The sequence below is a fragment of the Fusarium musae genome, chromosome 9 (genome assembly GCF_019915245.1).
Source record: "Fusarium musae strain F31 chromosome 9, whole genome shotgun sequence".
In the NCBI taxonomy this organism is placed as follows: Eukaryota; Fungi; Ascomycota; class Sordariomycetes; order Hypocreales; family Nectriaceae; genus Fusarium; species Fusarium musae.
The window spans coordinates 1,229,210-1,248,306 of NC_058395.1; the positions used below are offsets into that span (position 1 = coordinate 1,229,210).

The 19,097-nt window shown below is 49.6% G+C and overlaps 4 protein-coding genes across 4 annotated transcripts; 2 read left to right on the top strand and 2 right to left on the bottom strand.

Moving 5' to 3' along the window:
* Nucleotides 1-1,143: 1,143 nt before the first annotated feature.
* J7337_011664 (uncharacterized protein) lies at nt 1,144-3,610 on the top strand (the record flags this gene model as incomplete). The annotated part of the gene is made up of 2 exons (XM_044829200.1): nt 1,144-1,287; nt 1,334-3,610. 2 exons carry the CDS (start codon nt 1,144-1,146, stop codon nt 3,608-3,610), a joined length of 2,421 nt encoding a protein of 806 aa, XP_044675875.1.
* A 308-nt stretch (nt 3,611-3,918) lies between these two features.
* Nucleotides 3,919-5,613, bottom strand: J7337_011665 (uncharacterized protein; the record flags this gene model as incomplete). Its single annotated transcript, XM_044829201.1, has 2 exons — nt 3,919-5,302; nt 5,327-5,613. 2 exons carry the CDS (start codon nt 5,611-5,613, stop codon nt 3,919-3,921), a joined length of 1,671 nt encoding a protein of 556 aa, XP_044675876.1.
* Nucleotides 5,614-6,072: 459 nt separating this feature from the next.
* Nucleotides 6,073-11,999, bottom strand: J7337_011666 (uncharacterized protein; the record flags this gene model as incomplete). Its single annotated transcript, XM_044829202.1, has 3 exons — nt 6,073-11,204; nt 11,255-11,460; nt 11,506-11,999. 3 exons carry the CDS (start codon nt 11,997-11,999, stop codon nt 6,073-6,075), a joined length of 5,832 nt encoding a protein of 1,943 aa, XP_044675877.1.
* Nucleotides 12,000-13,746: 1,747 nt separating this feature from the next.
* On the top strand, nt 13,747-15,389 carry J7337_011667 (uncharacterized protein; the record flags this gene model as incomplete). The annotated part of the gene is made up of 5 exons (XM_044829203.1): nt 13,747-13,879; nt 13,942-14,344; nt 14,393-14,439; nt 14,495-15,114; nt 15,174-15,389. The coding sequence occupies 5 exons, from the start codon at nt 13,747-13,749 to the stop codon at nt 15,387-15,389; spliced, it is 1,419 nt and encodes a 472-aa protein (XP_044675878.1).
* Nucleotides 15,390-19,097: the final 3,708 nt, after the last annotated feature.

A 19,097-nucleotide genomic window follows, 5' to 3' on the forward strand; every position in this document is an offset into this window, starting at 1 on the left:
ATAGATGCTGAGAAGCATTGTATCAGTGCCCGGTGCAGGTTTGGTGAGGTTGATTGCGATGCCGTGTAATGTGGTGAGCAAACCACAAGATGTCATCTGGACGTTTGACTTATTGAGAGTTTGAACTGGAGGTTAGGCACACGACACAGCCAATACTATCGTTTGCAATGATGATATGGCTCGCCTGAAGCAAGCATTGGGTTCTGTTCGTTATTCAGAGCAACATACAAGCAACCTTGGTTCTCCTTATCCAGCTACAGGGTGCATTTGGAGACGGCTCCAACTGACATGCTGGCTATCTGATGCGATGTTTGCTGATGCAAATACATAAAAAACACTCAATCAGTTGCCAACATTGCTGGACTAAGGACTGTGTACGCATGGATCTCGCTAACAATACCTACTAACCTATGCCAGAGGAAATATGAGTCTGATGTTGTGGAATGGGAACGATATGACAGACACCTGAAGCCTCAGGCATCAGGATGAGGCATCCAGATAAATCAGCAGGCAGGCCCAGAAGACCCTGAAGACTCAGGGTCCTCACCTCCCCCCCACCATTTCCCTTCCTAGGTACTCCCGTCTCTTTCGTATACCTCAACCTAGAGATGAAGCATCCATTCGAGTCGGCCGCTCTGCTAAAAATATTCTTCGTATCTTACTATCTTACAGAAATAAATATCATATTTTCCCTCACAAAGATCAATTGCAGTCAATTGGTTCCTTTACATCATCTCATGCTTTCTGAATGTTCAGCAGCATCGTGTTAAGTGGTGATCAAGCTCTACACCTATCAGGACGTCCATCCTTTTCAACCTCACGTCAAATTGTCCGCTCTGGTTTTTTCTGCCTTATTCCGGTACAAGTGACTTCTAAACTGCCATCTGCCTGGACCCCAGCATCTGTCGTCCGAGTATAAGTATCTCGTGTTTCCCACTCTGTCCCTCTGTTTTGGCATGCTCAGCAGTCCTCTTCCTTTTCACTTCTCCCATTTACCTTCACTTCTCCTGTCCTCGAACATCTTTGTCTGTCTCACCAAGATAGTCTCTCATCGTACCATCCTACTTCTTAATTGAACCCACCATCGTGTGACCCTCGTGTTGTTGCTGCCTCTAAGAGCTATCCCACCCAAACCTCTTCATCATGATGGACACCGCCGCTCCAGCCTTCGACGCAGACGTTGGCCATAAGGTTGAATACAAGATTCGTGACCTTGGAACACGCTCCGTTACCCTCTTTCCCACCCAAGCACAGGTGAAAAGAGAAATCAAGGATGTGCCTCTTAAGGTACGCCTTTCTTGACAAATGTCTCTCTTTATGCTCACCTAGCTAGCCTGGAATCAACGAGATATCCGTTGTCGGGCTGAGCCCAACCATTGACAAGAATTCGGTCACCATTGAAGGCAGCGGTGCCGCTACCATTACGGGCATCAGTGTTGAATTTCTCCCCAACCGCGAACTTTTTGAGGAAGTCTATCCAAATTCCGATGATGATGATTCAGACAGTGGCGATGAAGAAGAAGAAGATGAAGAAGTTGAAACCCCCGAAGTGCCACACTATGGGCAGTTGCTGGAAACCAAGGCGAAACTCATCGAGCTCAAAGACGAACAGCAGCGAGCCAGAGAAATTATTGGGAATGCCGATGAGCGTATCAAGGTCCTTGATATATACTCCAAGTCTCTAGATAAGAGAGAGGGCGTTGACATTAGTGAAGTGCTTGACACTTATAAGCAAGAGCACCAAAAAGCTTTCGAAGAACGTCTAGTCGGCGTGCAGAGAGAGCGGGAACTCACGGAGGCCATCAACAAGGCTACCAAGGAGCAGATGCGCTTGAATAAGCTTGGAAACAAGGTTCAGAAGAAGGAGGCTAAGCACAAGGCCAGAATCCAGAAAGCCGTCCAGAAAAGGCTTGAACAGCGCCAGAAGCGTCAAGAGGAGAAGCGTAAGGAGAAGGAGCGTATTCGCAACGAGCGCTCACGTTGCTGGCCGCTCTTCTGCTATACCGTGCACATACAACTTGAGGTGAGCTCATCCTACACGCCAGCTTCCTCTCGCCGGGAATCAGTATCCAGCGAGGTTGAACTTGTTCAGCGACCCAGGAGTAAGACTGCAGACCTGGAAGAGACATCCTCCTGCAACCTTGTCTTGTCATATGTCACCAACTCGGCATTCTGGACTCCGAGCTATGATATCCAACTCTCAACTGTTGACTCCACGGGTATGCTTTGCTTCGATGCCGGTCTGCACAACACAACATCTGAGACGTGGGAAAGCTGCAAGATCACGCTGTCGACTTCTCAGGCCACATCTTCGAGCCTTGACGAGTCGATTCCCAGTCTCACACCTTGGCACATCAAACTGGGCAACAAAAAGTCATCATCTGACGAGAGTGGTGCTTTTGAAAGTGTGGTTGAACTTCAGCAACAGGCCACATGGCGCAATAAGAAACAAGTACCACAGCAGCCTCCTAACTTCAGGCGCGAAATGTTTGGGCTTCCAGGCCAAGCTCTGACTGACTATCAGATGCAGTTGATGATGTTGGAGCAGCAGAACAAGAAGAGACTGATGATGGCTAGACAGGAGCAGGATTCCACGGTTCCGCCTGCTCCTCATCCTTTCCCTCCCCCTCCTGTTCCTAGCGCTGCGATGATGCAGCAGCAAGCGCAAGCTCAAGCGCAAGCTCAAGCGTCGCAGATGTGGCCAATTCCGGCACGCACGGTGATGCTCCAGAACCAAATGATACAGCCCCAACAGATGCAGCAGCAGCAACAGCAACAACAATTCCCAGGAATGCCACAGATGGACTTTTCCTCTAACTTCGACTTCGATGCCTTTCTAGACGAAGATACAACTATGACGGATGCTCAGCCATCCCTCGAATTCCAGAATTCTCTTGTTGAAGAGACCGGCTTCACCACAACCTTCGATCTCCCCGGCCTCAAGACTCTCGTGCCCAAGTTCACCGTTTCGAAGCAACGTGTTGCTCGCCTGCAGTTTACCAATGTTCTGTTCAGCCACACTATTGTGGCCAAATATCAGCCGGTGGCTTATCTCAAAGCCAAGCTCAAGAACAACAGTAAACTTACGTTACTCCGCGGCCCTGCGAGCTTGACACTTGACGGTAGCTTCATGGGGCAGAGCAAAATTCCTCGATGCAGCTCCGGTGAAGTCTTTACTCTGAGTCTGGGCGTGGACTCGGCGATCAGAGTCATTTACCCGAAGCCTGATGTCCGAAGAAGCACGAGCGGAGTGTTCAGCAAAGAAGATAGCTCTGTCTATGTTCGCACTGTCACAGTCCACAACACCCGCGTAACTGCCAAAAAACCCATTAGCCTTCTGGTACTGGATCAAATCCCTGTTTCAGAGGACGATCGCCTTCGAGTTGAGTTACTCAGTCCTCGTGGTCTGACTGTCGAAGGACCGCGTCAGGCGACTGGCGCTCCTGGACTTGATACTGCAGAGGATAAAGACTGGGGCAAAGCCATGGCAGCTATCAAAAAGAGCGGACAAGTTTCGTGGGAGGTCTCGTTGAACGCAGGTAAGGCCGTAAAACTGGGACTCGAGTACTCAGTTTCAATGCCAAGCGGCGATGTTGCTAAGGAATGTTGATTTGCTTCGATATGTACGGGGGTTGACAATTGATGGATTTGTGATGATTGGATAACTCTGGGTTGCTGGTAAATCGTCGTCAAGGACGCGTTACAGCACCATCCTCACTTCTATTTATTCTCAGTGGTTACTTCAGGATTTTACAATAGTACTCAATCATTCATTATACTCTTTTTCTTTTTCTTAGTTGATCAGATCGCTCCTTGTGAATTTTTGGTGCTTGCTCGGATCTTCTTGCTCTATGTTGAATGGGAGATCTCAGCTCCTGGTACTGTACATAATTTAATACACGAATCTGCCTACACAACTCAATCTTCATCCATCTCAGAGTCACTCTCGTCTTCAGAATCATCCTCCCCCATATCGGAATCGCCTTCCTGCGCAGAATCCTCGAGCTCAAGTGTTTGAAATTGATCACTTGTGGTGTCGGATTCCATTGTCGCCTTGCGAAACGCTTCCCCTGGCTCCTCTGTTCGGGCACGGTGTAGCCTGTTACCGAAGTTTGGTGCACGCGGAATTCCTGAAGGACCAATAATCGCATTCAATAGTGTACCCCGTGGGCCAAGGCCCTCGTTGGTGTGCATCACCATGGATAGAGGATGGCGGAGAAGAGCATGCTGGGGCTGCGTTCGCCACTCGACGTCGTTTTTCCGGGCATCGGAGATCTCGTCCGCCCAGCATGGTTTGTTTGGATCGATGGAATGCTTGATGTGGCCGAGCATTATCATCTGCGACATCACCGGGTCCTCTACAGAGTGGTGGGAGTAGCTCTCTGGTAGCTGCCAGGGTTTTCTCTGTCTGCGCGAAGACCAATACGGGTGTCTGCTTTCGTACTCCTCAGCGAGCAATGCTGGGTTGATGAACGGGGTTGGTGTGCTGCCCATCTGGCTGTCCTTGAGACAGGTTACAGGCTGAAGCCTATCAGTTCCAACGTTGGCTGGCCCATACACAACGAGTTCGGGACTGATGTCCAAGGGGGCGTCGGGGACGGCAAGGTGACATCCCAGGGTACGTGAGAGTAGTGCTTTCGCGGGATATACACGTCGCATGCGATCGTATGTGTCGCGAGGGATCTGGCCCTTGAATGAATGAACATCAGTGGCTCTTGTCCAAAGGACATGGTCGAAAAAGGTCGAAAAGATCTCCTGAAGGTTCGCCTTGGGACACTCAAGCGGCGATGGTCTTATAGACCCACGAGGGTCAATGTTCGGCATGAACTCAGGTTGTGGCCATGGATGGAAGAGCAGTATTGTCTTGTTATTCTGGGTGTGGGAGCCCGAGACCAAGCCGTTAAGGAACTTGTTGACTAGTACCAGGGTCTTCATCTTGTCTTGAGAATCGTTAGGCGCGCTTGCCATCATGATGAACATGATGCCGGACTCTGCGATTGGCGAGAGCGCATAAGGATACAATTTGGCCCATTCTTGCTCAATCCTCAGCTGTTCTGTGAACCAGTCCATTTTGACACCTGCGTCCTCAAGAGAATGAAGCCCCATACCACCGACAACGCCCGGTCGTGGCTCCCAGGCGAAACTGTGGGTGCTTGGCTGCGGATATTTCCCAACCATGATGGCGTCTGTTGAGTCGATCGAGGTAACGTCTTGACGATCGTCTTCATCGAAATCACTGTGCTCACCGCAGTCGGTACCACCATCTGAGAACTTGCGACAAAAGAGACAGATAGGCATTGGTCTATAGAAGGACGTGAGTATAAACATCGCGTCCTTCTTCGCCAGCTCCCAATCCTCAGGAGGTGGCAAGTTCAAAAGCTCATGTCCTTGCTTTGGTACACATCGGAAGCAGAAGCCTCTGTCTTCAAGGGAGTCAAGGTCTTTCAGGCAAAGATTACAACAGCCCCAAGCAGGACTGCGCCAGCTGCATCCCCTGCAGTAGAACTTCAATGGCTCGCGGATGCCAGACTTGCAGTTAACACATACATGCTCGGCTGGCATTGGTGCTCCCGGGTGGCGGACGTAGTGATCGACTCGCTGTTGTAAAGTCATGTCGATTTAGGCTTGGTTTCTTCAAGAAGTTTGTACTTAGATTGCGGACGGAGGTAGTTGATGGCTGTGAGTTCTCACTTACGCGTAAAGAAGAATCGATGAGTGTGATTTTGCGTCTACTGGCTGTGTTTAAGTATATCCTTCCTTAATGCCGAACATAGCAGACACAGAACAAGAGGGAGCAAATTTGGTGTATATTTTGAACAATGACAAGTTCACGTATCTCTCAGTCCAGGTGGGGTCCTTCAACAGCCCAACTCACTGTTTGTCTCCTGAAAAACTGGGCGCCTAATTATATATTGAGTATTACTGAGCAGTGGCTTGATGGTTGTTCAAGCGCTGGCACTGCCAGTTGCAGACAGGCGGCATGACCAGACCAACCGTTCCAAGTTCTTTCATACCGATAGCTACTCCTACCGGTTCTTTTCTTTTCGGCTCCTTCATCTCGATTCTTTCTCCTCAGACTACGACTTCCCCATGACGCCTCACAGGAAAGATCACCTTGTGGTGCAGCCGCTGCAACCTCTTCCTTCTTTTCAAGGCTTCATCTTCATATCCATGGAACGCTAGGCCAGTTGCAACTAGGTACAGTGGTACGTCTGCCATGAGATACGAAAGCCCTGACAGGTAATAGTATGCTTCTGTCAACGGCTGAAGCGGCGTCCACTCTCGTACAGACGGGATAAGCTTCGCATTCTCATCCCCCTCCACCCATGTGGATTTCAGAGCATCATCTTTATACCTCAACGTCCACCCATCGGCCGAAAAGTTCCACTTGGATATTCCATTTGGCGTCTGGTAGGTAGTGAAAGTTTTGAGAACTGCTTCGAGAAACTCTCGAAGCTCGTCCTCAGTTCTGTCTGACCACTCTTCCTTTGCTAACACACGGCTCTTGTTAGTCGCATTATCTAGGAGTTCGCCGTCGTTGAAAGAGTAGCTAGTCACTGCTGTCGACGACTGTGTGGAGATAGGTTCGATTGCCATTGTATGGCTGTTGGAAGTGTCGCCCGAGGATAAAGAGACGTCATCCTGGGCACCCTCATCATCCAGCAGAGATGGCGGCTCCCGAAAGTATTCATTACCATCTGCTTCTGTCCACCCTTGGCTAGTTTCAGATTCTACCTCCTCGATGGGAGACAGCCGTGATGGTACGTGGAAGTCAACCTCAGTCCTCAACATTACATCTGGGCCCTGTATCTTGGGCAAGTTGATAGCAAGAAAGGAGTGATAATCACAGGTCCAAGTCCGATTCCCCGGTTTCTTGTCCCGTCTGGCACACACTTCGCAGAGGTCGACTGTGCAGCATGTGCAACAAACGTAGCGAGGACCTGCAATTGTGTCAAGACACATATCACAATAGTTGTCATGCTTCAAAACTAAGGGGGTTGTCTCTACAACTCGAGCACTTCTTTGAAGAGCAATTTGGGCGAAACTGTACGACCCAAGCTGGAGCAGGAACTTGCCAAGGCGCTCCCATCTTACTCCGTGTAGGTCGAAATCATCCAATAGGCTTTGGGCGTCCTGACGTACACCTTCGACACAGCGATCGAATGGCGCTGGATTATTGGCTTCAGGCCTGGTCAGGTCATAAGCGTTGAGCCCGTACATGTCTCGGTTCTCGGTAAGTATCGTCTCTACCTCCGAGTCTTTGGCAGCACCTAACACCATAGCAGGCATCAAACTCGTCCCTGATTGCAGTGCTATCTGAAGCGCAGTCCGGTCGAAGGAGTCCCGCTGAGTCAGATCGATAGACTCATGCTCAAGAAGAATCCGTAAAGTCTCATTCTGACGATTGGTGATCGCCCCAAAGACTGGGACGTTTCCATATTTCGATCTACTGTTCACATCTGCACCACGTTCCAAGAGGATCGACACGATCTTGCCATGGCCACAATAAACCGCCTTGAATAATGGGGTCTCGCCATCTGCTAAGATGCAGTCGGTGTCGAGGTCGGGATTCTTCTCCAATACAAGTTTCAGATTCTTCTCAGATCCACCAGACACAATGGTAGGTATGATGTTTTCTCCATCATCAAAGATGACATCTGTTGACGCTCCTCTTTCAAGTAGATATTTGACCATATCCTCGTGTCCTTCCACACAAGCGTACCATAGCGGTGTCCTTTGAGCTCTATCAAGTATCTCAAGTGACGAATCATCGACTACGCCGAGTATGACTTCCAAAACCTGGGTATTACCTCCCCCAGCGGCGGCATGGATGATAGTCTGGCCCTTATTAATCTTGGATTGCAGCTGTTTGTTTGGGTCGGCGCCTTTACTGAGAAGTAGCTTCACTGCATCCAGTCTCCCACCTGATGCAGCTGCTTTCAAAGGAGTTCCAGCCCAGCCCCATTCGAAGTTGACCAACTCGCCAACATTATCAACAACCTCCAAGAAGGTTTCCATCACGTCCAACCAGCCCCCTATACAAGCAGCATGAAAGGCACTTGACTCTTTGGTAGTTTCCGGGTAAGGATCTGCTCCTCGCTTCAGGAGTTCTATCACTATACTTCGATGACCTTTGTTGGCTGCGATGTGTAGTGGAGCGCCTGAGTTATGTGGTCCAGTCCGCATGTTTGGATCTGCTCCGTGATCAAGAAGCATACTGACGATGTCCAATCTCCCAGTTGTCGCTGCGATACCAAGAGCTGTGAATCCTTTTTCACCTTTCGCGTCTATATCGGAAAAGAACCGACTCGAAAGAATAATTTCGACCATGTCAAAATTCCCCCAGTCGACCGCAATATGAAGTGGTGTTTCATAATCCGGTCTGCTTGGATCAGCTCCGTGAGAGATAAGGCATTCGACCATGTCGAGATCGTTTAGATCTGCTGCTATTGAAAGAGCCGTGCTTCCATCCTTGTCTTCCGCGTTGACTTGGCACCCAGCATCAAGGAGTAGCTCACATCCTAGTAAATTCTGAGCCGCCACTGCGATGTGTAGGGGAGAGCTCATTCCCTTCACAGGGCACTCGACTGCAGCACCCGCAGCTAAAAGGGCCCTCAGAATATCACTATGGCCCGACTCAACGGCCAGAGCCACTGGTGAAGCTTTTGGCAGATCTCTGGGAGGATCATTGAGATTTGCATGCTTCTCGATAAGCTTGTCAACGACCCCTTTCCATCCCTTGAAGCACGCCATGTGAATCAAGCGCTCATTCCGCCAAACTTGATCCACGTCTATATGTCGTACCAGGATCTCGAGAGCATCAGTACTTCCCATCCAGCTAGCTAAGAAAGGGATGGGTTTTCCATCGAATGCGGGAGCATCAAGGTCCGCTGAGAACTCCAATAATATTTCAACCATTTCTGAACTGTTCTTCCCTGTAGCAAGCGCAAGTGGTGAATGACCGTTGATAGATGAAATATCAGGGTCGGCCCCAAACTCAAGCAGTGTTCGAACAACATCCACTGCGCCAACATCAACCGCGGTGAACAATGCCGTTTGGTTCCATGGATCAACAGCATCTACCTTGGCGCCGGCCTTGAGGAGAGCCCGCACGCTCCGGCAATGGCCACGGACTGCGGCAAGGATCAAAGGTGTTGACCCGTCATTATCTGGCAGGTCTATATTCCTTGCGAAAGGCAGAAGCACCTCCAAAGCTGCCCCCGGCTGGGCTGCAGCATAGTGTATTGCTGTAGTGCCTTCCCATATGTCGTTGACAAGTGTCTCTAGGTCTTCTTCGACCTGTTGCTTTGACTTCGGGGAAACATGAATAAGAAGATCACGGATTCTGTGAAGGAAGCGGTTTGGGGTATGTTCTAGGGCGTGAGAGAAGATCTCTTTGATCACAAGATCCGCGTCCCACTGAGCGAGCAACACCAAGGGTGGTTTTGCTGATCGAATGGAAGTTTGAGCCGTGGGGGTCAATCGCCCGCGGCCTCCAGATCCGTCAGAGTTACATTTGCTCATACTATCGTCTGTGCCGTCCGATAGGTATCCAGCCTCGATTATATTTCCCTTCTGCGTGCCAGTAGCTGAGGAAGGGGTCTGTGGGCGTTCTATTGCAGGGGGCGATCGAGTCCTGGACCCTTTCGAGGACCTGCTTCTAGACCTAGAAGGAGTCGGTGTCTGAGCCCTGAATAACGCAGGCGATCTTGTTGGAGATGGGCTTCTAGATTCCCAAGTACGTTGTCTCTGGAATGTATAATATCGCCACTTTTCCCCAGCTGGGGAGCGGATGAAATCCCATAAATCCCCAGATATCTTGTAGGTATCAGGCCCAAAGAACTTCAAATGATACCTGAGCCAAGCCGAAGAGTATTCCAGAAATATATAGTGATCTGCAAGAGCATCTCTACAGTAGTCTGTCCATGGGTCGTAATATGGTTCCCAATCTATCTCCCTAACATATTTAAGGCATGCGGTTGCGAGGGTTTGATGTACAAGGTCGGCATCGTACGTGTCGAGAATAAAGTCGTAAAGAGTCTGGTGCAAAAGCTCGAGAGTGTCCTCAACGCCAAATCTAACTAGCCGCTGGCATGTTCTTGTCAAATCGCCGGCAAGATCGTAAGTCCTCGTTACCGATGGATTTAGAAACCGAAGGATCTCCTTGGCCTCTTCTATTCTCAAGGTCGACCTTGCTATGCAAATAATCTGAATCAGCTGAAACAAGTCATTGCGTTCATTTTGAATGCGGTCCATGTCTTGTTGATATATCGCTTCCATGGTTGGAGGACAGCTTGTAACGAGTGTAAAGACTGAGTTAGCCCCTGTGTCTTTGATGTGCCACAGTTCCTTGAGGACTGCTGATGCGAAAAGGAAACTTCCATTCGACCTCTCAACAATGACGGCGGAAACAGAAGCTCGTCCAACAGTGGCTATCCGGCGACTCAAGATAATGCGGTCGACTTCTTCATCAACTACTTTTTGGATATCATTGAGGATCAGATCTGGAGTGACTTCTATGTGGTTATTTGCGAGCGCGAACCCTCGGATCGAGTCTGCCATGCGTGATGTTACAACAACTTTGAGGGCTAAAGCAGAAGACTCGCGACGGAAAATCGTGTCTAACCCACGGAGCAACCGGATGATGAATTCGTCTTCACATTGATCTAGACCATCAATTATGAGGCAAGTTGGCCTCGTATCTTCAGCCGTCGCCAGCAATTGAACAATTTCCATCAGTTGGAAGAAATGTCCGCTATTCTCGGTTTCGAGAGGTGATCGTGACTTCTGTCTATCAACCCCAAGGGTTTCCAAGACTGATTCCAGCTTTTTTCTTGTCGCTTGTGACATGGTGATATACTTGCTCAACATAGATTGGACAACAAGATCCAATATTGGAGGATTGTGTCGAGAGCTCTCCAGACTATCACAGTAGAATGGTATGACGAGGCTCTCCTCCCACCTCTCATCGTTCGAATCTTTCATTGCACCCTGGATGTACTTTGCCAAGTTTGACTTGCCACATCCAGGACTCCCTGTAATGAATAGGAGACTGCCACTCTTGTTCTCCTTCCATTTGACGAAAGTGGCATCTTCCAATATCCATGAGCATGTCTGCCAGTGAGGAGCCTCGCGATCAAGACCTTTATTCTCGGGTGTCACAGAGCGAAGAAGGCGGGTGAAATCACTAAACTCCTTAACATCTTTTGCAGGTCAGCATACTGTATATCCCTGGAACAACACCTCAACCTACCAAATTTCTCCGGTTGTGTCCGATTCTGAGCTTGAGACACGGCAGTCTCATACTGCATTGGTAAGTCGACATTGATGCGGCTTGTAACTTCTTTCAATAGTTTATCGACACTTGAGCGAATTGCCGAATCTCTAGAGGCTTTTGATGCTTTCCCAACTTCATGTCGACGCCGGAGAGGAGCGTTCTGGCGTGACCGAGGTGACGGCCTGAGGAAGTTAGCAGTTTTCGGGCATGTCAAGGGTATCACTTACTGTGTAACATCTTCGTCCGTCCATGTGGGTGCCTTTTTTAAGGGTTTGATCGGAGGTGGTTCAGCCAACCTCACTAGCCTTTCAACTTCACCCCAGAACAGCTCGAACCGTGGGTGTAAAGGTGAAGCAAATTTTGGCAATCCAGAGTGCGTACAATTTAGATCGATGTTGTCGACACCCTGAAGGACAGCAGACCATTGAGGGACTATCTTGGCCAAGTTAGCGGGATTGACTTTGCCGCAAGATTCACTTACAATTTCTTTTGCTCCATTCGGTAACCGCTGCGGATGGGACTCATAGCAACATAGGAGCTTGATGGAACGATGAACATCAATAGTAAATTCCATGTTGATATCTTGTACTGAGTTTGAGAACGCTCGGAGTTCTTTTGTGAGGTTTGTTGCAACAGCCGTTTGAAGTTTCATCAAAGATGCCAATTTCTGCACAACGACGAGGTCTTCAGCCTTTTCCGATCCCATATGAGGAGTCCCCATGAATATTATGGACTTCGTAGCTTGCTTGATAGCTTTCCAATCGTCGTTTGTCGCGCATAGGAGTATTGCCTCGGGGCCTGTCAGTTGGCAAATGCATGGAAATTGGTTCGCAACCCACTCTCTTGACCACTAAGCCACCCAGACTGTGAGCAATGAATATTAAAGGGCGGTCCTATAAAGGCATTAGACAAATTCATTGAGCATTCTGGCCATGCATACTGGGTGTTCGAGTCGTTTGAGAACCAGATTTCGCAGTAAATCATTGGCGTGATGGATTATCCTCGTATTGGCGACATCGCCGAAACGGTGAGCATTGTAGCCAAATGACAGGACGCGAACCGAATCTTGAAGACGGCCAAGAAATTCTGGCTTTATAAACCACGGTTCAGTTGTACCCTCTTGCTTCCAAGTGGTTCGGAGATTCCCCCCAAGGCCATGAACAAAGACGAGGCTTATACGGTGAGTTCAGGATCGGCATTGGTTTCAAGTTCAACTCACTCCACAAGGTCCTTCTGTTCGGCAGATGAGTTATCGCTCAAAGAAGGCACGTACATCTCCTTGAGAATGTACTCATAATGTGGCTCGTCATCCTGATCCGAGATCTTGAATCATAAATGGTCAGCGGTCGTCCATACGCGGGGCTTTCAGCATCGTCTCCTTTATCTTACCGTGGTATCGTCGGACGATGAGAGACTTTCCTCTCGGCGACGCCCAAGTCTCATTCTGACGACGATCAAAGCAGAAATTTGTATCCAGACAGGACAGCCTTGAACCCAAACAATGTTGAGCACGGCTGGCTTATGAGCTTTACTCGAAAGTGCGGGTTTGGGGGCTGTCAGCAAGGCTCAGCCTCATCCAATGATGGAGGCTACCAGAGGCGATAGATGGATGCATGGGTCCTGTTGACCCTTGCAAGTTATGTACACAGGAGCACCCCTAACTCAAGTGCCAGCATTTGTTACTTCGACATGTTGGTCCAGCTGAAGATGAAAAAAGAGACTATGATTTTTCCACGGTTCATACCATTGATTTTAAATTCCGGCCCAAAATGGTCACTCAGAAATTGGGTGAGGATGTTGCTGTCCATTAGACTGATGCACACTCAGCCACAGCCGTGGCACAATAATGTCCAAGCCTGTCCAGTGATTGTCAAGTTACAAGTGGTTGCTCACCTGCTTCTTAACTCAAGTTCTCTTCCTTCTCACCGTGAGAGCAGACCATTATTTATACTACTCCAAGCTTATTTTCCTTTTTATAGGACCGACAAATTTCGCTCTTATAAATGATAACTCCAAGAATATTGTCATAACACTCAACAAATAGAGCTTACCCTGTAACAGCGAAATAGGTCTCGAATCACACATGTGATGATTGGCCCATATGCTTACAGCAACGCTTAATTACTCACCCGGCGTCCTTTACACACGGAGTGAGACCTTGAGGTGACTCATTTTCAAATGGAGGAGAATACTTCATACGCATAATTCAACAATAAATACCTAAGGTTAGTAGCTTGAGAATTGCTATAGTGATCTTTTAGTCTATATTCCCCACTACCTCTTGATTCACTTGCTTTGATCCACTACGTACCAAGAAAGTCCAAAGTCGCAAAAAGACCCCTCCATCCAAGTCAGGTGATTGAAGCAATTGCCCCTCCCCCTCCCTCCTGGGTTATCAACACCGATAAAAATTCCACCTTTAGGCTCAACCAGATTGAACAAATATCGTACCATCGCGAATTTCCAAGATGTTGGACATTGAGGATTTCATTGAGGAGCGCGGCGGAAACCCTGAGAAGATTCGAGAGAGTCAGCGCCGCCGACATGCTCCTGTAGAGCTGGTTGACGAGGTTATTGCCCTTTGGCAAGACGCGCGCAAGAGTGAGTCATTGGATATCTACACAGTTTTAATGATCTCTTTGAGCCAGCTAACATCTTGAAAGCTCAGTATGGAGTTACGCAGATCGGCACACAAATAAACGGCGTTCAAAAGGAGATTGGCCTCAAGAAACGAGCCAAGGAGGATGCGACCGAGCTACTGAAGCAGAAGGAGGAGTTGACAGAGAAGAAGAAGATCCAAGAGGAGCTTGCGGCAGCGAAGAATGCTGAACTCAAAGTCAAGGCAAAGCTCGTCGGAAACTACGTGCACGACTCCGTCCACGTCAGCGACAACGAAGACAACAACACAATCGAGCGAACCTGGGAGCCCGAGACTTTCGATAAGACCAAGCAAGCTGCTCTTTCCCACCACGACGTGCTGCTGCGACTTGGAGGATACGACCCGGTTCGAGGAGTCAAGTTGGTCGGCCACCGAGGTTACTGCTTGACTGGCTACGGCATGTTCCTGTAAGTCAGAAGGGCTTAGAGGGCGACAACGATGTCTGACAATGACAGGAACCTTGCACTCGTCAACTATGCCACAGCCTTCCTCTTCAACAAGGGTATGTAACCTTATAACCAAATGATCATGCGCCGTTAACGAAATCTGTGCTGCAGGCTACACCCCTAACCAACCACCCTTCATGCTCAACCGCGACCAGATGGCCAAGACTGCACAGCTCTCTCAATTTGACGAGGAGCTTTACCGTGTTTCCGAAGGACCTACACCTTCCGAGTCGGATCGATACCTCATTGCCACCAGCGAGCAGCCCCTTTCCGCGCTTCATGCCGAGGAGTGGATCCAGCCCTCTGAGCTCCCTATCAAGTACTGCGGTTACAGCACTTGCTTCCGAAAGGAGGCCGGTAGCCACGGTCGTGATGCCTGGGGTGTGTTCCGCGTGCATCAGTTTGAGAAGGTTGAGCAGTTTGTACTCTGTGGCCCCGATGACAGCTGGGGCCAGTTTGACCAAATGATGGCCAACTCCGAGGAGTTTTACAAGTCCCTTGGACTTCCCTACCAGGTCGTGGGTATCGTCACGGGTGCGTTGAACAACGCTGCTGCCAAGAAGTACGACTTGGAGGCATGGTTCCCCTTTCAGAAGGAATACAAGGAGCTTGTTTCTTGCTCCAACTGCACAGACTACCAGACCAGAGAGCTCGAGATTCGCCATGGTTCCAAGAAGGGCAAGCAGATCGTTGGTGGTGGAAAGAAGGAGTATGTCCATGCTCTGAACGCTGTAAGTCTTGGGATGATCCCCGCGCATGTTGAGGCCATATCGCTAATTCATCTTTACAGACTCTCTGTGCTACTGAGCGAACACTGTGCTGCATTCTTGAGAACTACCAAACGGAGGAAGGTCTCGTTGTGCCCGAGGTCTTACGAAAGTATATTCCTGGCGAGCCTGAGTTTTTGCCTTTCATCAAGGAGACCCCCAAGGAAGCAGAGAAGATCGAAAAGAAGGAGAGCGGCAAGAAGGAGAAGACCCTTCCTGTTCGTGAGACCAAGGCGTAAATGCATGCATTCTGTTAAGGTGAATGGGATGTTATAGAGGAAGAAGATGTGTTATATTTTCGTTGATACAGCACCTGATGGGAATTCAGTAGAAATCAACAAAAATCATCAACAAGATAGCAGGGCAGCTTAACAAATTGGACGAATCTATGTTTGTCCAACATGTTGGTGCTTGTCTGTAAACAAGCCTTCGATGAGAGCTTGAAGTCGGGTCGGAAGAGGCTATCTCCGAAGTTCCGTGGCACTGAACAAACAGACAAGTTCGGCCAGAAGCGCTAGCTCACGGATCGTTGAGCCCTTTCCCCGCCCCCTGTCAAACGACACCGGTCCTCTCCGTGATCAAGACGGAGGTGGGTACCGTTTTGGCATTCAATCTGCCGGTCTCGTTGTGGAAGTGCCATGGCGCAATAGTGGCACCATCAGCGATCGAGTGTCCGGAGCTCTATGACATCGCTATGAAGAAAGATAATGTATCCTTATATATGCTGTACAGGACGCAGGCAAAGGAATTTGTTACTGGGCGCGTAGAAATTCATTCCACCCGAACTTAGTGGCGGTGATAGGTACCTAGTTACGGTACGGTGCGGCCGCATCATATCAATACTGTGATGTACTCGGAAACGGCCCCACCGTAATGCTTCTGCCGGAGACGCCTCCTGGCCTCCTTTTCATCACCAGAGCAGGAGGCGCCTGTGAGTGGGTGAAATTGTCGGCCGGGCACGGAGGGTGGGTGCCGCATGTCTCTGTGAGAGGGTGAAAGTAGAGATTACCCAAATGTTGCTCCGATAACGAAGCCGTTCTGTCCTGTGGACATTGGCATTGGAGGGAGACTCGAAAGCTGGTGCCGCTGGGCGGAGTGGAGGTAACAGTCCCGACGATACCTGGACCATGTCCGGCCACATCCATTCATTGTGATCCGGAAGTGCCACAGGACATGTCAAGTACGGGGCCAGAGGGGATAAGGCGATTCTGACCACTTATCCAAAGGCCCGTGTGTGTGATGAAAATAGGGCTGTCAAAGGGAAACATGATCTTCTTATTGCTCCTTCATGCGCCGACGAGGTAGGCTGCCACAAGGAGGGGAAGAGAGTGGAGGGTACTGACAGCCCCGGGTCTCGCTCAGATCATTATTTGCCGGCCCGGAACCAATGAAGGGTTGTAAAGTGCACAAATAAGACATCGTCGCCATTATCTGTATGCATACAAAAGCGAGTGACATGGGAAAAGGGTGAGTGAATGCCATAAAGATATAACTGCGGGATATTGAGGCTCCAAAGGTCGAGCCTTAGTGGTCACCACGACTGAGAACAAAGGAATAGGCCATGGACGGCATGGCGGCGGCTATTGGAGCCACTTGGTGTCATTACAGGTGTAACGCTGTAGCAGAACAGCTCGTGTTTTGCGGTGACACCAAATGGCTGAGCTTCACACGTACTTTCGATATTGACTATAGCGTATGGATACAGGAGAGGACAGCGACGTAGTAGGGCGTCTGCTTGTCCTACCTGGAGAAAGCTAGGTGATCTCTTTCGCACTTCGGAATGATGATTGACCGGTCAGCAGTTTAAGCACCAACAAGTATTCTTTGAGAGGGGAATTGGATATTATTCAAAGGTCTGACTCCAGGCTCAGAGGGCAAAGCAATGGACAAGCCCCAGGTCTGACATCAAGTTTGTGTGCACTGTGGTGGATGTCCGGGGAACAACATCGGCGGTGAATAGCGAATCTTATTAGGGGAAAACCTCGGGCGATTCGGCCTGGGGGAAGGGGAAATGAAAACCACTAGGCCCCGGTGACGGCGCGAATAAAATCGGCATCGCCACCAGCTTTTACGGGTTTCACAACCTTGGAGTTCGGGCGAGGAAACAAGAACTGTGTTTCTTAAATGAACGCACGTCTTCTCTTTATACAAAGGTCGATATGTGATGATCGGAGGGACATGAAGCTTAATCAATGCTGGATGGACTCCGACGTTACCGATACCCCGGATATACCGATGCTTGGGGCGCGTCGCCAAAACAACCGAAAAACGACCCATCTCTGCCCTGCAGACGATGATGCCGCTGATGCACCGCGGTTACATCAACCAAGCTGTCTTTCAAATGACAGGCTCATTGTGATCCGTCCTGGGGATTCTGGGGACAGGTAGTCAGATCGAAGCGACTGTGATGAAACCTCGCAACAATTTCATGCGTCGGTCGACCTGCGCAGGACGGTGTGACATGCGTCTACAGCAGGTACGTACCTTGTTCCTGGCCGCGATTTGAATACCTTATTTGCGCCCGCGTTTTGGCTGCTTGCTTGTTCCTTTGTTTCGATCCCGTAGGTGGCCCCGCTACCGTTTAAAACGTCGGCGTATGGAGCCCGGAAGCTGGATGAGATGTTTATGACCAGACCATCTTTGTCAAGAAGAGAATGTGAAGGCCTGAGAGAGCCCCCTGCTATCTACTCACGAATACTTTTCATCGTTTACTTGATGCGTTGCGCCTCTATTTATATACCCAGTTAGACTTCTCAGTCATTGTAGTGATTGCACGGCAATGACACTACGGCCCTCTTGAAAACCCGATGCCGAAGAGGCCGTAGCGCTGAGTTTGGTTCGCGGTACGGGCAGCGGCCGAGCATGATTTCCAAGCTTCATTTCCATGGGGGGTTACAATAAAATAGCTACACCTTGAATGATACCTGTTGAAACGCGATGTTTTGTTCATCTTCGATGCTCCTCAGGCATGGGCTCGATACATAGACGCTGTAATGTATGACGCGCACCTATGTGTTATTCTTGTCTTTCGGATAGAGCTCAGTTGATTTACAGCTATGCCCTCAGTGATGGAAAGGCCTGTAACGTTCGGGTGTGGATTTCTTTCAACCTCTGCCCTGTCGGTTTACGACCCACACACCCCCGTGGCTCTCCTCCGTTTCCCGTTCTCCGTCCCCCGTTTCTTCTGCCTCTTTTGTTGATGATGTTCCTGCCTTTGTCTTCAGGCTGTCCTGTCCGCTCGCTTTGTCGCCCTCTCGTGCTTTTGCCTTGCCTTGCCTTGCCAGTCACCTCCGCTTCCTCCGCCTCCTTCTCCTCTTCATTTCCACTACCTCCCATCTTGCCCCATACACGCGATATTTTTTTGTGAAAGGTCTTGTTTCTACTGTTCGATAGTAGTCTGAGACTGTTATTCTCATTTTTCTCCTGTTGTCTGGACATTGTGTGCGAATTGCCTGGACAGCCGGACTTAGGTAGAGGCTCTCCGACCCAATTTGATCGCCCCGGGGCTTGGGTCATCTCCTTCATCCGATCGCACGGCGCCGCCATTTCGGTTGTTTTCGCCTACCAACTTTCCTAACGAGTGCGTAAGCTATTCCTTCTGTTGAACTCGCTGCAGCAACAGACTTTTTGTCTTGCTTTTCTCTTCAATTTTTACCACTTTCTATGTGGAAGTCGTGGTAGTGGGCTCCCGCCTTATTCAGCCGCCCGAAAATCCCCCAAATTCGCGCGTGCCTTCCGTTCGGCCTCGCTTGCCTCCTCCTTCCTCACACGGGGCCCTCCGGTCCTCTGCCGTTATTTTCACACGGAGTCCACCCCGAGAATTTCTTCCTTTCATCAACCATTTTTGCTGCCATTCCACCATCCTCAGCAGCATTCACTTACCAGTACCCTTACAGCCGTCAATCGTTCCTCAGACTCACAATTCCAATAGTCTGCCGCCGCCGACA